This window comes from Pygocentrus nattereri, chromosome 8 (genome assembly GCF_015220715.1).
Source record: "Pygocentrus nattereri isolate fPygNat1 chromosome 8, fPygNat1.pri, whole genome shotgun sequence".
NCBI lineage: Eukaryota > Metazoa > Chordata > Actinopteri > Characiformes > Serrasalmidae > Pygocentrus > Pygocentrus nattereri.
In genome coordinates this window covers 26,683,123-26,701,368 of record NC_051218.1, presented here as the reverse complement: position 1 = coordinate 26,701,368, position 18,246 = coordinate 26,683,123, and the positions used below count along the sequence as shown (strand labels likewise).

Here is an 18,246-nt window from a genome sequence, read left to right as displayed (position 1 = left end):
AATCATCCAAGTAAACATAATAACATAAACAGTTCAGTCACCAATGCAAAGCAAATCACTGTGAATAGCCTCATACAATATGCTGTGTAGTCAAACCAAAAACACTGAAAAACCAGGGAGACATTCAAAAATGATAAATTTTATGTTCATTTGTAAATGGGTACAAAATAACTGTTCAAAGGATGAGTTTATTTAGCAACAAAAAGCACACAGCATTATATTCCCATACTTTTCATGTGCTGTCCTATTTGAAGCATGACACTGCATTCACCTCCATTCATTCCACACAATCTGCATTGTAACAAGCCAGTCTGAAAAGCTATGCTAATTCTATTTCTTGATACTGTCTACAATTTTCGGTTTGACAAAGAAATCAAACGGACTGCTATATTTTCACTGTCAGAATGAAACCAGGCAGAGTGTTCAGTATTTCTTTTTTTTTTTTTAATGAATGCAGCATACGCTTTCTGCTGTCATCACAGTGCGAACTGAAATAACTTGTTTTCCTTCTAATTGGCAAGTGTTCTAATAATATGCATGGGGGCACATGACAGAGCATTGCATTCATTTTTAGATCCATCATCAACAGTGGCACAGTGTTAACACTTTTTTCTGTGGAAAAATTAAGACAGAATGGATGTTTGCACTTGTTATATCACTCTACTTGTCTTCCCTGACTAAGCAAGGCATTTTAATGACTACTAGAATCAAAGAAGTCAAAAAAACTAATACAGTGATGGAAGCAACAGAAATCTGTATGTCATGCAGACCAACGAGTGCCATTAACATGCACCTATTTAACTCTGGCATATAGGTTGCCTGTACAGAATGTCTCATACTTAAAATATTTCAGATACTTTATTTTTCATATCTACATTACATACAATGTGTAGCTGCAGGTTTGCAAATAGACAGATGTTTATTATTCAGAAGCACATGATCAAAACCCAACTAGTTTTACTGACAAACAAAATATAGCCACCAAATCTGGAACCCAAAAATAAAAACTGCAAAAAAAAAATGTCCAGAGACAGGAGGACAAATCATATCTGGCTGGCCCAAAGCATTTCCTCAGTCCTTCATTAAAAAAATACTCCAGCATTTTTCAAACTAACCTGTCTGCCGCATCTGTAGTTTATGGTTAATTACCAGGATGCATTTCCCTATACTTAATAAAAGCACAGAAAAATCACTGACTCTAAGCGCACTTATAATAAAAGCCAGCAGGCAGATGCTTCCCATTATATTAGGGGCCCTCAGACCAAATGCGGTCCACAAGAATATATTATTTGGCTTGATAAAAAGTCGCCTCACACTCCACTCTCAGCGAACATGTTTTTTTTATACTTAATTTTATACATAAAATTATTCTTAATTTTTAGCTTTTTAAGTACTTTCAGTAACAAAACAGATATATATATATATATATATATATATATATATATATATATATATATATATATGTATATATGAGTGCAAGTGCAGCACAAAATGTGCCTTTGTGCAACCGTAATATGCAACCACAATAGACTGCAACTTATTATGCAAAATACCCCTAGCCCTGCTGACTTACTGCTTGCTATTGAAGCTCAGGGTTTAATAACAGGCTGGTGACAAAGCAGGATATGAATGTTCAGTAATGAACAGACAGCCATGTTAATAAACGCTTTAAAATGCTTTAAAAAAATGATTTTATAACAGTTAATAAATATAGTTTATAACATTATAGTTCAGGCTGTGCATGTACATTGCAGCCGCATCATGTATATTTTGTGGTCTTATTGTATGCATACATCCAGGTTCTGAGAGTTATTCCGCTGGCAAATATTCTTTCAGTACATGTTCTGGGCTCATACATCTATCTTACCACTATACCACTATTATTGTTAATTAACGTCTCTGAACAATATCTCTTTTGAAACCCTAATTTATGACTGGTTCTAAGACGGAGGAGAAAAATATGCAACTGGCTGCTCAAACCAGTGTTTGTAATATATAATTGTTCTAATATGTGCTCCTACTTTTTGCTAGATCCTCTTACATTTTGTGCAACCTTCCGTGCATATGCAGTAACACTTTGGTGCCCAAAGACAAAAAGTTTGGGCACCCCTGCTGTATATTTTAAGCATGTTTTGAGTGTCTTCTGTTTTTTTTTTATTAAGGAAATGACTAATTGGTAATTGGTCATATGCTACAGATGCAGCAAACAGAGATAAGGTTAAAGTCTGGAGTAAGCAGTCCCTGAAACACTGATGCATGTAAAATTAGCAGAAGCCACCACTGCCTTACTGTAGCACTGGAGATTCCCTAACAATCACCATCCATTGTATAATTCTACATTTTGTTAAATTCATGCATATGCTGAGCGTAACATTACACTGCTGTGAAGCATACATTCTTCCGCTTGTGAGGACAGTTATGGTCAGATCATCAACTAGGAAATAAATAATTCTCTTGGTGCAGGCTTTATTAACTCAAAGCACTAATGAAATGCTGCAAGGCACTGTTCAACGATGTCTGGGTTTTATGCACTGAAAGCTGGCTGAATTATGTAAACACATTCTAAGCTTGACCTGAGCTTGTCTTTCACCCTACACAATTCCACTGGAATGTCATTAAAAGAATACTTAAGTGCTTTTCATACTAATGTCTGTCTGCTGCATCTGCAATATACGATCTATTACCACGGATAATCATTTCCCTGTACTGAGGTTCAGCTCTTTATCATGGTCTTCTATTACAAGTGTGTCAAAAGGTTTTCCGTTCTTTTACGAGATGTAGTCAAAATGACAGCACATGGTAATCAAGGAATGCTACAGATGCAGCAGATAGCAATTCGGCAGAAAACACACATACTAGTACATACTGTAAGTGATTGTTTTGCACTCGTAATAAATCGCCACACAGCTTAAATCCCACACCATGTCAGTTCAGTTATCAATACTAAACAATGAAGACAAAATGAAACAGAAATGTGTGCATTATTGTTTAACATCAAAAGGTTATATATTTTGAGATTTCAGTTTATCACATTTATTTATGGGTATCTATGCTCAAAAGTCCATATTATACAAAATGATGTGTCTCCTTCAAGAGATAACATTTTCTACATTGTGCTGTGTAAAATGCAGTTCATTTCTTATCACCAACAGATTGATACAAACACTGCAGAGAGTTTTAAATATACTAGGGATTCACTGTCCATCCTTTGGCTTTCAGTCTAGCCATTAAACACATCAGCAGGCAGATTCAGTCCATGGTCATAGTCACAAGTCACAAAGTATTCTTGGCAAAAAGAGAACTTTGATATACATTTAACATGGTTGATACTGCAACCAGATTTGATTCATGGGTAATACATTTTTTCTCAAGTATTTACAGTAAACTGTAATTTTTATTAATATTTATGTTATCAGTAAGAGTGATAAATAGAATGTAGTGCAGCTATTAGACAAACAATAAAAAAAATCTTAAATACAAATCGTATGAATGTTTTAGCTGTGCTTATTAGAGTGTGGCGATATAATACAAACAAAAATAAAAACCCTTTGACAAAAATATCAGTAATATACTTTTAAACAAGACCTCAGTGGACATAGAAAAAACTTCAGTGTTTGTTCTTACGATGGGCTTACAGCACAAAGCATATTCTCAAGCTGTAATGACGATTTCTTTCTCTCTGTATGAAATTCAGAAACTTTTTCTAAATGTTCCACCACAATGCCTTAATGTCTGCTTAACACGCAAAGTATATTATCAAATACAGAACTAAATAATTATCCAAAGTATATCCAAGTTATCATTAGATGTGTGAATTTAGGAATTGAATCTGACAATGCTACGAAGACATTATAACTGAACACTGAGTAAAGTGCTTCAAATAAGATCTGGAATTGGTCATTTGGACACACCTACAGTATATGCTTAACATGACTTTGGCACAAACTACACTATTCTGAGAAGGAACCTTTTGGCAAACCATAAATTTAAAAATGGATAGTCGCCTTCACCGAGAATAAATGAATACCCTGTTCAGAAGATTTGGTACAGTCTTTTGTCATGTCAAGCTGATTTCCCCCTACCCACCTGCATGGTACATGTTCAAAAAAACATTTGTATGCCCTCACAAAAAAAAAAAAAAAACCTCTTAGAGACGAGACAGTATAGCGCAAATACTGTGCGACTGAACCATTTGGTCACCCCAAAATGAGATGTGGTGCCAGCTAGACTTACCACTTTGATAGTTCACTATAGAGCATATTCAGCCACGATAAAATAAAAAATAACCCTCTGAATTTCTAAAGGCCTGCTATATCTTTAAGGGCCTTTTTTGGCACAGTAGTCTTTCTGTTGTACTACACTAAAAGGAATACTTGCTCAAAAATGCTATTGTTGCTAATAATGAAGGAAACCGAGTGACCAGTTAGCATTGTGAATGTTAGAAAATGCTAATTTGCCTCCCATTAGTTTCATTTACTGTTAGCCATTTAACATTTTGGATGAACTAGTCCTTCTGAGTCCTACAGTTTTATATATTGAAGAAGACACTAAGCGAATGGTCAATGACATAAACTTTGTTAACTGTACCACTAACCATGGTAGAAAGTTTACTGCTGGAAAAAAAACAACTGAGGAATAGATGTCAGTCACTGGATGCTGAAATGTCTTCATCTCCGGATGAACAAAGTCCAAAGTCCATTGCTATTGTCTGTCCACAACATGACATCCTCAGCTGAAGTACAACAGAAATGGGATCATCCAGAGAGAAAGTCCATTATTTTGGCTACTTTTTTAACAATGCTAACCTACCAAAATTTTGCAATTTGAACGGAGACTGGCTCCGTCTGGGTTGATGAATCTCAAATAGATCTGATTGTGCCAAGTCGTCAGGGAGTACATACTGTCCTTGGGCTACGGGGTCCTGGGGGGGTGGGGATGAAGGGGGCACAAACCTGTTTTGGCTCACACCTGAGCAGCAAAAAGGCAGAGGGAAGGAGAAGAGTGGAGAAGGGAAAGAATGGATAATGGGGGAGAAAAAACAACCATTACTAACAGAATCAAAGGCATCACAGCCATTGTACAACTATGACAAATCATGCTTCACATAACATACAGTACAAACATGAATACATGTTCAGCTACAAATTTGAGGAAGACAAGCTAAATTCTAAAGTTACTAGGTTTTGATGCAAAGCTAAAAGTATTTCTACATATTCTAACTATGCTACAACTAGAACTAATATCAATTTTGACAATTGATATTTGTTGCTAAGAACTTGAGAAGTTGCCATGGCACCTTGAAAAAAGAAAACACAGCAATCTTTCTGCATCAAAGCAAGCTTTGAGCTCAATTGCTTATTTACCTGAATTGCGGGTAAGTATTTGATATCAAGTGCTCTATGCATCTTAAATTCCACGGACACTCAAGTCCAAGGATACATTTATGACCGCATCAACAATAGCACTGCTGCTATCGCCCACTTTGCTATAGAGCCATTTTCACAGCAGTTGCCATGGCATCTTGGAGAAAGTTTTAACTCTACATAGAACGCTTATAAATATACCTTTATCATTTTCATACCATGTCCATATAATATGGCCCTCTTTCTCAAGATGATATCTATAAATGAATCTGCAAATTCAAGAAAATACTTCACCGTTTGTCAGTGAAGTACAATGGATTTCAAAAACAAGGTGTAAATATGACAAGAAGAAAGTATTATGCAAAATACTTTTAAGCAACATTCAATAAAAACAATGTTCATGCATTTTCTTTTTACTTAACAGACAACACATAAATTACATGGTTATATCTCTACTGGTTTACATTGCTCTTTACAGATCACTATTCAGAAGTCAACATGCATAAATATATATAGTAAAATATGTCTTTTCATTGATGTTTAATTTAATTATTTAAATCAACTATGACATAAACTACAGGCCAGACTAACAAAGACCAGAAAATATGTTCATTAGCAAATAATCTTAAAATGAATTAAAAAACTAAATAAACATAAAATACATATTATGAAGAAGACTACAAGCTGTAATGTCCTGTCATCACATTAGAATAAAACTTCTCAGACTTTTGCATTGATGTTTCTTTTACTTTGTATCTTTGGCTTAATTGATGGCACCTAACTAGAAATAAAAAGAATGTTTTAATTTTAGGTGTAATTTTAGTACTGGCTCCTTGCCTCGGCCAGAGTGGTTTTCCTCTCCAATTTAGTGAATTCAAAAGGTGAACAAAAATAGAACGGGCTGCATAACTGCCAGTTTCAACACAAGAGGCCAAAACAGCAATGATAAGACAAGGTTGGCTTAAAGAGTAGAAAAAAATTGAATTCACCTGGTATCGCTTTGGTGCCTCACCTTTCTGTTTGGTCACCTTACGCACTGTCATGGCTGCTTGCCGTTTCTGATATTCAGAAATTTCAAAGCCTAAAACAACAACAACAACAACAAAAAAAAATGAATGTATTAATAAAGAGTTCAGTAGAATCTCTCTGTATTTAGAACAGTATGACAAGTTTACAGTGCAAAGATTCAACAAATGACTTCAACAAATTTGGAGTTAAACATTAATGATTTAGTATGTTTATACAATGGTTCAATGCTTTTCAATACTACATGATAAACAATTAAATAACTTTTGATACTTTTAATTATTTACTTAAATAGACTAGGACCTTGTTGATGCTGTATTGTGCCTTTAAAGAAACCAAATTTGACTGGGAAGACAAACTTTCAATATGATGTCTAAAACATACAACTTTAGGGCCCAGACAGCAAGTAGCAATACAGTCAATATGCTGGTCTGGACCTGCATTTACAGAGAAAGTTATTATATTGCAATTAGATATTTTCCCCAAACTGTCCCCAAACTGGCCCATGTTAAAATAATAAAAACAGTTACAATGTCTGTAGATGGTGATAAAATTATGATGAGCTGATGAAAAATTAGGCAGGTCTCTGTGAACGCACTCTTTAGAGTGCCGTTTGCTTGCTTTCTGTCATCGTCTACTGATTCTCAGTTCCCTATTGTGGCTGACTGCTGACAGCAATTCAACATGCTCTATCGATCAAAATAGCACTGATAAAGACTGACTAGAGCTAATGATGCGGGACACACCACACAAACTATTGGCGACGGTCCACCACCAATGATCATTGACAGCCTAACAGCTTTGAACAGCCGACTGTCTGCTTGGTGTATTCTTGGCCCTTAGGAATGCAAGTCTGAGAAGATGGCTGTATTTAGAACAATGAACACTCAGAGAACCCTTAAAGGGTTTTTTTGCATCATGAAATGGTTCCACAGAATTATGGAGAATGTGTTTTATATGGTTCTATATAGAATCTTTTTGAAAAGGGTTACATATAGCACGAAAAGGATTCTTTTATTGTTACAAGCTTGACATTGTCACAATACCAAGACCCTTTTGGTACTATATAGAATCATTTTTAAAAAAGTTTTTGCATAGAACCATCTATACATTCTCCATAATGACATCAAGAACCCTTCATGCACAGCGTTATTTGAGTGTTCATGATTCTATGTATAAGCATTTTTTTTACTAAAACATTTTTACTAAAGAAGTAAAGAATGACCATCTTTTTAAGTGTGCATACGTAATTTGCATACTGTATTTGCATAATATTCAATAAAATCACTTCTGATACATTTACTTTTTTATACGTTTAAAAAAATTATATATGTGAAGCTGTAGCAGTTTGATTATTTGCTGTATTTAATCCAATTAAAATACAATGTTCCAACAATGACCTTATTTTTGCCATTGTATAATTATGATATCAAGTACTGTAATACTACACTTGGTATCAGTATCAAAGTAGAAACTCTTGTATTATGAGCACTCTATTAGTCTTAAAAATAAAAAGGTTTTCATACATAGGAATCTTGTTTTATGACCAAGTAAGCATGATTAAGATATTAGGATCGGGAATTCAGTCGTTCAATTTGTAAAGCTGCACCAGAAAATGTTTACCTATTTTTTCATCCTCCTGCACCATCTTGCGCTCTTCGTGAAAAGCCCTGAGCCAGCGAATCTTCTCCTCTAGTTTTTTGGCTAGGAAGATGTGGATCTCCTCTGTGTCCTTATTGTGTAGTTTAAATGCGTTCTTGACACTGACGTTAAAGTCATCATCCCTTCCATCGATTGCATCTCTCACTTCATACCTGTCCATGTCAATGCGGCCTTTGTAGTAAAGGATATCACGTCGTATGAGGTCCTGCATATGGGAAGACATCAAGCATATTAGCCTCAGCTCAGCCCAGCAGTTTTACAGGCTCAATGAATCATGGCACAATTCACTGAACAATGAAAAACTCTCTCTAGAGCTTTATACAATTGCTTTTGCTACATCCTTTATTCCTGAACTGGAATGAATATTCTCGAATAGTCTTAAAATCTTAGAGACCAGATAAGAATTCCTCTAAGAGTACTATCACATTATATTTTGTTTGAATTTGATGAAATTGACTGCTGGGACACAGTCTCAAAACAAATGGAAAGAAAATCTGAAGTAAAGACTTGAACATCTCATTACAGAATGTAAATACAGAAAGTAATTTCTTAATGTACTGTTTAATTAAGTATGCAGTTACATAATTATATTTGAATAGTTTAGCAAAACAACTACATTCTCAACTACTAAGGGTTAAATCCTCTAAAACTTCCAGAACAGGGATACAAGGAATTAACCAAAACTCAGATATTTTCTAGAAGAACAAAAGCAACTCACATGTTAATCTGCAAAGGAGTTTACCATTTACCATTACTAAATGGGGACCTATATTCTAAACTGAGTCAGGTGCTAACTCAATTAACTGATTTTAACAAATTTACATCCTCATTGTATTTGTAACACTTTATATTTCAGGTCTCAGTCTCCACCTGCCTCCTCTCACCTATGCTTAGAGTTCCCTGCTTACTGATCACCTGCTCTCTCTCTCACTTGGTCCTAATTTCCCACGTGTTTTTTAACCTACTGTAGTCCCAACAATTTTTTTGCAAAGTGTCTTGCTTTGTAGTTGAGTTCTAACCTTCATATTTCTATTAGATTGATTGTTTATTGCCACTATTTTCTGGTATTTGGACTTTGCACTGGGTTTTGACTTTGAATCCTGTTTTCCCCCTTTTGCCTTGTTTATACTTGCATCCAGTCTCCAAGCCCAATCCCGGCATTACAGTAACAGGCCCCTAAAAATATCAACTTAAATAATTTAATAGTTTGTTACTGATAGTTAATAATTCTATAATTGTTACTGCTGCATTAGCAAGTGCTACCACATACCACATTTGTATTGTGACACACAAATAAGCACTGTTTTTCATAAATGAATTATATTGGGACATGCATTTTGGCAAATTTTTTTGACCAATAACAGACCATTATTAGGGACTAATCTTTAACCGAAAACATATCATACACAATTTATTCAGAATTATTACAAAATCATTTATGCAAAAATGTAAATGCTTAATATTTCAATTTCAAGCAAATCATTAACAAACTACAATTTATAGTTAGATTTCTTTGGCTCAAAATAATTAAAGATCATTCTAATGTAAAGTAAATTTTTAATAATTGAATTGGTACTATTTATAAATGCATATGTAAGTATTAAATCATTACTAATGGTCATTTTACACTATTACATGATTATTAAGTTGCTGTTTGTTATGATGCATTTTTTATCAATCTAAGTAGACTTGCGGACTCAGCGGACTTGCGGCCATGTGTACTGGACACTCGGGTAAAGAGAGGAGCTGAGCTGTCAACTGATCACCACCTGGTGGTGAGTTGGATCAGGTGGTGGGGGAAGATGCCAGTCAGACCAGGCAAACCCAAACGTATAGTGAGGGTTTGCTGGGAACGTCTGGCAGAAGAACCTGTCAGATTGATCTTCAACTCACACCTCCGTCAGAACTTCGACCAGATATCGGGGGAGGTGGGGGACATTGACTCAGAATGGGCCATGTTCCGCTCCTCCATTGTTGAAGCGGCTGACTGTAGCTGTGGTCGCAAGGTAGTTGGTGCCTGTCGGAGCGGTAATCCTCGAACCCGGTGGTGGACACCCCAGGTGAGAGATGCCGTCAAGCTGAAGAAGGAGTCCTACCGGACATGTTTGGCCTGTAGGACACCAGAGGCAGCTGGCAGGTATCGACAGGCCAAGCGATCTGCGGCTTCAGTCGTTGCCAAGGCAAAAACCCGGGTGTGGGAAGAGTTCGGTGAGGCCTTGGAAAGTGACTTTAAGTTGGCTCCGAAAAGATTCTGGCAAACCGTCAGGCGACTCAGAAGGGGAAAGCAGTGTGCCACTAGCACTGTATATAGTGGAGATGGTGTGCTGCTGACTTCGACTGAAGACGTCATTGGGCGGTGGAAGGAATACTTTGAGGACCTTCTCAATCCCACCAACACGTTCTCCAGTGAGGAGGCAGAGTCTGGGGACACGGGAATAGGCTTGTCCATTACTGAGGCCGAAGTCGCTAAGGTAGTTAAAAAGCTCCTTGGCGGCAGGGCTGCAGGGGTGGATGAGATCCGTCCCGAGTTCCTCAAGGCGAGGAGGAGCAGTGCGGGTTCCGCCCTGGTCGTGGAACACTGGACCAACTCTTTACCCTCTCCAGGATTCTGGAGGGTTCATGGGAGTTTGCCCAACCAGTCCACATGTGCTTTGTGGATTTGGAGAAGGCATTCGACTGTGTTCCCCCGGGGTATCCTGTGGGAGGTGCTTCGGGAGTACGGAGTACATGGCTCTTTGCTACGAGCCATTCAGGCCCTGTACAAACAAAGCAGGAGTTTGGTTCGCATGGCCGGCAGTAAGTCAGACTTTTTCCCAGTGAGAGTTGGACTCCGTCAGGGCTGCCCTTTGTCACCGATTCTATTCATAATTTTTATGGATAGAATTTCTAGGCGCAGTCAGGGGATGGAGGGCGTCCGGTTTGGTGACCTCAGAGTCACATCTCTGCTGTTTGCAGATGATGTGGTCCTATTGGGGACATCAGGCCGTGAACTTCAGCTTTCGCTGGATCGGTTTGCAGCCGAGTGTGAAGCGGCCGGGATGAGGATCAGTACCTCCAAATCCGAGGCCATGGTTCTCACGCGGGAAAGGGTGGAGAGCCCTCTCTGGGTCGGGGATGAGCTCTTGCCTCAATTGGAGGAGTTTAAGTATCTCGTGGTCTTGTTCACGAGTGATGGTACAAGGGAGCGGGAGATTGACAGGCGGATTGGTGCTGGGTCAGCAGTGATGCGGGCTCTTTACCGGTCTGTTGTGGTAAAGAAAGAGCTGAGCCATAAGGCAAGGCTCTCGATTTACTGGTCGATCTACATTCCCACCCTCACCTATGGTCATGAGCTTTGGGTAATGACCGAAAGAACGAGATCGCGAATACAAGCGGCCGAAATGAGTTTCCTCTGCAGGGTGGCTGGACTCTCCCTTAGAGATAGGGTGAGAAGTTCGGTCATCCGGGAGGGACTCGGAGTAGAGCCGCTGCTTCTTCACGTCGAGAGGAGCCAGCTGAGGTGGTTCGGGCATCTTGTTAGGATGGCTCCTGGATGCCTCCCTTGGGAAGTGTCACAGGCAAGTCCACCGGGGAGGAGACCCCGGGGAAGACCCAGGACACGCTGGCGTGACTATATCGCCCAGCTGGCCTGGGAGCACCTCGGAATCCCTCCCAGGGAGCTAGTGGAAGTGGCTGGGGAAAGGGAGGTCTGGGCTTCATTGCTCAGGATGCTGCCCCCACGACCCGAACCCCGGAGAAGCAGAAGATGATGGATGGATGGATGGATGGATAAGTAGACTTGTCCAATATATTTATAAGATGTCATTTTTATCATGGTTAAAGTTAAAGGGCACTGATAGAGGGATCAAGCTCTACATTCACACAAAAGTTCACCTTCTTCTCATAGTCTATTTTTTTGACAGCTCCTTCTTTAAGCATCTGTCAAATGTGCCCATCTGTGGTACAGCCCACTTGCATCAGCCCCACTAAGGAGACGATACATTTGGAAGAAGCATTTTTTGCCAGCTGAGGTATCCTTTGATGTTAGAAGACTGTTGGAAAATGTTGTCTCTGTTACTCCAGCATAACAGAGTAACTATACTTCATATTCTTCTCTCATTCTTATTGGAACACAGTTGAATAGATAGTGTCAAGAAGCAATTATTACCTCACTTGTCATTGCACTTGTCAAAGGCCAGTCTCATCTGTCTAGTGTTTGACAGGTTGAGCTGAATATTAAAAAGTTGCATTTATCCCATGGCTTGACTGTGAAATTAAAATGCTTGTTTTTCAAAAGTAATTTGAGTCTAAAGCAAAACATTCTAGCTGTAAAAACAACAGGTACGATACAAGGTGAATGTCAAACATATCCAAATTTCACAACTGCCTTCCATAGTTTACAATAGGAAGAGCCTCATTTGTGAAATGTGAGCATGACGGAATTTGTCAAAACTGATCAGGTGGGATGAACTCTAGACCAGGAGTTACACTGCTGTGATAAAAAAACAAACAGACAAAACAGCAATCCAGTAACTTTAATTTACCTTAAAAAAGCACTACTACTGGCTAATTTAGCACATAATTCCAGTTGCCCACTTTCTTCATTTCAAGTTTGCTAACTTCTCAATTCTTTTTCATCTTTTCCATTGCTTACTCTATATTCTATAGTATAAACAATGAAATGCTATAGTGAGAAAAGCAAGCTAGCCAACAAGTGATAAAATGAAAGTTAGGGAAAATTTGACATAATCAGAAGAGCTAATGTGTGACAAACTAACTTGAAACAGTAACACAAGTGAATAAAAGCATTATATGTACTTACAACCCTAATTCCAAAAAGTTGCTAAATGAGTTAATGTTGAAATGTGTTCTATGATATTTAAAGCTGATATTTATTCTATGTTCTGCTGTGAATAAAATATGGGTCTATGAGATTTGAAAATCATTACATTGTGTTTTTATTTACATTCATTTACATTTTATGCAGCATTCTTACTGTTTTGGAATTGGGGTTGTATTATGTAATATTATTTACTGTCCTGCTTGAATGACTACAAAAATCAACTTCATCGTTTGTACATGTGTTCTCCTGTTTATATGTCTGTATGTTGTTAGCTTATAGCGAAAATTCCAAAACCATACCCACAAGCAGTTCTCTTTACATTCCTGGAAAACTTTAAAAGCATGATTTGTGGCATGACATTTTAGATATATTTTCTTAAATTTGTTAGAAAAGGTTGCTAACAGCAGCTTGAATGAAACAAATTGTATTCTCTGACTCATAATTACTCATAGTTTTTCATCTTGACATGTAGAACAGTTCTTGTGCAACAGACACTTCAGAACTAGCAGTAAATAATGAGCATGGATTTATGCAAATTGATGATTCAGGAATGTGCACATGGATTAATATTCCTCAACACAACAGTCATATGAAACAGTGAAATACAAAGTGTTATTTAAAGTCACCTGGAAGCTTTTTTATGTGCAAATTTACTCATGTTTAGGAACGTTTTACGAGCTATCAATATCCTGTTTACATTTGGCATTAAAATGTCTTCCTGTATCTGGATTTTGTCCACATAAAATACAAATGCAATCACAGTTGTATGTCCATAATGGGAATGTGTTTGGATCTACATGCCCTTATTCAGTGGAAGTCAAGCATGTATTGTGAACGTGGACAGCTTGCCTACACTCATAAATATTGCACATGAATATTGTTCCACCCATACCTAAATCCATATCTTGGGTGTCCCACCCACAGCTTTCAATACTGTTTCTGCCACTCATTAAAAAAGGTATTTTTAGACATCTGCATGTGTATTCAAACATAAGCTTACCAATGCAAAAACTGATAGCCAATTGCCCCCTGTAAAAAAACACAGACAATTCTCCCACCACTCCTGGCTGCAATTTTAAACCATGTTTTTCTTTAAAATATGGTTAAGCAAAACTTTCCTAACTTGCTGTCTCTTCTATCACAAAATGGCTGCACCAAGAATGCAAAGCTTTTTTAAATGGAAGCACAGCATAGCCTCTACAGAGCAATGCCTACTGTACTTCTGCGTCACACTAGCCTAATTTAAAATGTAAATTTTGCGGGGGGGGAAATGAGATCCAATCAATATCTGGATGCAGGAACTATGTTTGAAAAGGGTAATGTGAAAAGTAAATGTGCTGTGTCTTGAATGGATAATGCTCGAAACACCACAGTGACCGTATAGTAATGCCAAGTTTAAACAGGGCATAACGATTCACTTTATTGAAGCACATTATGAATCTTCAAACACTTCAAAAATGGACAGAAAACAACAACTGAAGCCGACCATCTTGTACAAGTGTATGCATATGTCTGCAGGGCTAAAGACAAGTATTTATAAGCCACTGATTAGTAGAAAAGGAAGTAAAAGCACATGCATATCCATCAAGCCCAGGAGACTATCATTACACATATTGAGCCGTCTGTCCTAATAAAAAACACAGAACAAAGCCTCCTGTTACATAATTAACCATGTCCTGAAGACACTTCCAAGTAAACAGCAGTTGCTGTTAATATTAAAGTGGGCCGTGTTTTCCCTGATGGAAGCATAGTCATCCATTGGAGATGATAGGAGGATTACGAAAGGCTGTTTGTGAGGATGCAGAACCATGTGGTAAACCATATTTCTGGCCAGAGATCAATTTGTGCATCTAATTAGGGCAAGCTAGTGAAAGCTTCCACTCATTAAGCTTCAGCAGCTCATTTTGCAGTTATGGTATTGAGTAATAAAGAGAACTCAGAGTGTTAACATATTACTGAGGTTTACAAACGCTGTGAAAATCCTGGCCCATCTTAGTTAGATTGATTCATTATGCAGTCTTTTTCAGTCAAATTCACCCCATTATGACTGTAGATTAACTACAAAACAAGTACTACAGTAACTTTAAGGCATACCGAGTAGCTTTTTGCTTATCATTCACACAGGTCCAGTGAGCAGAGGCTGCCACAACTTCTGAATAAGAGGTATGAAAGAGCAGGGCACAGCCTAACACATGTTGGTCTTTGCTAAGTAAATTTCAAGTATTTGAGCAACATTGATCATTTTTACACATGCACAATTTATGTTTAAATTTTACACTCTACACAATTCTATTACATATGAAAATATAAACAATATTTTAAACCCTTGCCATTTATGAACAATTTAGTCAAACTTGCTGTAGGTAAAAATGCCACAACTAACAGTCAGTAAAAATATGGTACATGTCTACAATTACAATTGAATACATTTCTATTTTGTTTGCTAAAATAATTAAATTGGAATGTATGTGCCATTAATTACCGTTGAATCTGCGGATAAAAAGTTTACTTTGGGAGGCTCGCTTGCAACACTATGTAAAACAGTGATAAAACTAACCCTGCCATGTGGAGACTATACTCTAGCCTGGCTAGCTCTTACTGTCAGCTGTTTATATGTTTCAAAATGGTGCTATGTTACAGCCATCAAGAGGGTCATTAAAATAATGTAGTTGTGAATTCTGTGCACACAAGTCAATCATCAGACACTTAAATAAAAAAAGTTACTTTCACAATACAAATGCCGTCTTCAGCGTGCATCTCATGAAATATCTTTCACAGAGCTGTCAGAATTAGCAGATAATAATGTTATGTGAATACGAAAAAATCTAAAAGCATATTCTACCTGAAATTAAAAACTTCAAAATTGTGTTACATTTTACCCCATGTTTTTCATTTTTTGTCACCATGCATTTGTCCCTGCCTTGTACCCATTACTGTTTGTTCAGCCTATGAATTCATGAACACATAATAACTGACCTATAATTGATTTAATCATGCTTCACCCACAAATTAGTTCTTTCAGTACAAGGTAGGAGGAGCTTTTCAGAATGCTGGCAAAAATCTTTTTCAACCTAATGAAAAACTATAATGCACAGCTTTTTTTAAAAATCAAAATACTGGCATTTAGAGTGTACTCATTTCAAATAATATTTATTTGTTATTCATGATTAAACTGGTCATTTTTCTTTTGTTCCTGTACTCAAACATTAGCATGGCAGCAAACTCACCAGATGCTTAAAAAATGCCTACTTCATATTAGCAACAATAACACAGACCACATTACTTATTGTGTACTAAGACATTTTTTTATGGGCAATTCTTAGATGTGTTACCTTTTTACACAAAACCAACTGGTGGTCGAAGAGGAAGAATACTCGCTGCTGACTCCTCCCATATGGTTGGTAGATCCAGGACAATTCCCCTGTGTAGATGAGTTCTGAACTTCTATCCAAAATGTCATCACCCTGCATGGATAAATGACACTTCAGACCATGCACATTAAATTCACTACATCACTGACTTCATGGTATTTGATTAAATATGACAGCATTAAATAGGACTGTGTTCTATTTCAAACCCAAATTACATTCTTCAAGTTTAACTCTCACTTTTTTTTACTAACATTTAAATGTTGCCTATTAAATTATGCCTATTGCTTTGATATAAATGGTGAATACAATGTCATCCCTTCCATTACAAAAAAAGAAAGAAAAAAAAAGAAAGCCTCATCAGCTACATTCAAAACTCTGAATGCCATCAACAGAACAGTTGGGGGTAATGACAGGGCTGGTTTTGGAGATGGACTGGTGGCACTCTCTCCAGCATATGACATGTCCCTGACAGCCACCAATGGTAGGCCTTCAGTCCACTGAGAGGTAATAAGATTAGATCTGAAAGGTGTGACAAGCTCTTTAGACATGAGAGCTGCCACACTTGGTTCTGCCTGCACCATTCTGCCATGAGAGGGGGAATTCAATTATTACACTGACACTGATGATGCATTCTCAAGACTGGTTGGAGTATCGTGGTAAAAATAGACTTGCCATCCATACAGGTGTGAGACATCTGGCTAGACTGACAGCTGATTTAAATTCATCACCTCATGGCCCTGTGCATAAGAAATCAACTTGTATGGAAATGATTGGTAGGAGCTCTTCGAAATGGGTTGCCATAAAATTTTTTGCATGTTGCGAAATATAGTACTGTGCAGAAGTCAGAGATCATGGCTCCTTTATTCAATCTCTGGTAGAAATGCCCATTAAGTACAAATCATCTGCTTGTATAAGGATTTCCAAAGAGAAAAATTTTTTTTAAAAGTTTTATAAAAAACTCCTTTTATAGAACTCCTTACACTCCTAACAACTGTGCAAGATCTGGTGAACCACCAAAACTGTCACAGTACTTTAAGCCTTCATCTTTAAAAGACAGCAGAACATCAAGGTCTGTTTCGTACTTAGATCTGGAAAAACTAACAGGTGTCCACGCAATGGATTTGAAAGGATCTGAAGCTGTTACTAAGGAAATAATAAAAAAAGACAATCTGCAAATCAAACAAATAAGCTGTTGCTCTAAGAATTAAGAAATAGCCACCCTAGAGCCTAGACCTCAACATCATTAGACATGTTTTGAAGTACTTGGATCAAGAGACACAGAAAATGCAACCAACTTGGAAGACTGAACTTTGGAGGTGTTTACATGGAGCATGGAAAAAATATCCCAGCAAATTTCCTTGAAAAACTAAAATAAATTATAAAATCAAATCATAAATCAAATAAAGCCAATGCTTGGACACCTTTGAATACCTTGTACTTAATGGCCTTTCTGAATGAAAGTTAAATAAATGAAAGATGGTCTCAGACTTTTATACAATACCATAAAAAGCCAAGAATTCAAGCACCTTTGGAGGAAAATGTGGCATTAGGCAATGCCACAGACGATCAAAAATTTCACATGGACACATATTCAAGGTTTCATAACAACTTACTACTGTTCAGTGACTACAGGATTTAATAGGTATGGTAGTCATATAGTCCAGTTAAAACATGTACTAGGAAATGTTAACATTTCCAAGATGTTCTGGATACCGTTATGGATGACATTCTCAAATTTCAGATCTATATAAGCAGTATATTCAGGAAGCTAATTATGCTCAAAATAACCTATGTTTTAACTTTCTATGAATGAAATCAGGATGTTCTTTATAGTTAACTGCATAAAAAAATATCAAGGTCAACTTGCACAAGCAATGTACAAAAAAATGAACTACTGTGGAAAAAACTCTGGAATATGTATTGAGCATATTAGAATGTTTTTGGTACCAACACATTCAAGATGCCATTGCTTGTTCTATCACTCTGCTAAGAGGAACATGTT

At 37.2% G+C, this 18,246-nt stretch overlaps 1 protein-coding gene across 13 annotated transcripts in view; it reads right to left on the bottom strand.

Annotated features, from left to right (window-relative positions):
• Positions 1-2,086: 2,086 nt before the first annotated feature.
• The window catches only part of arhgef9b (Cdc42 guanine nucleotide exchange factor (GEF) 9b), a 67,380-nt gene continuing 51,220 nt past the window's right edge, over positions 2,087-18,246 (bottom strand). For 6 of the 13 annotated variants that reach the window (XM_037540336.1, XM_037540328.1, XM_037540340.1 and 3 more), the window contains 3 exons: positions 16,206-16,337; positions 8,013-8,256; positions 5,675-6,444 (listed from right to left, as the gene is read on the bottom strand). In XM_037540336.1, coding sequence (XP_037396233.1) covers positions 6,041-6,444; positions 8,013-8,256; positions 16,206-16,337 — 780 coding nt within the window. In that variant the 3' untranslated portion in view covers positions 5,675-6,040. Of the gene's footprint in view, positions 4,969-5,564; positions 5,652-5,673; positions 6,445-8,012; positions 8,257-16,205; positions 16,338-18,246 lie in introns of those variants that run through there. The other 7 variants (XM_037540331.1, XM_037540333.1, XM_037540329.1 and 4 more) reach the window with 6 other exon arrangements.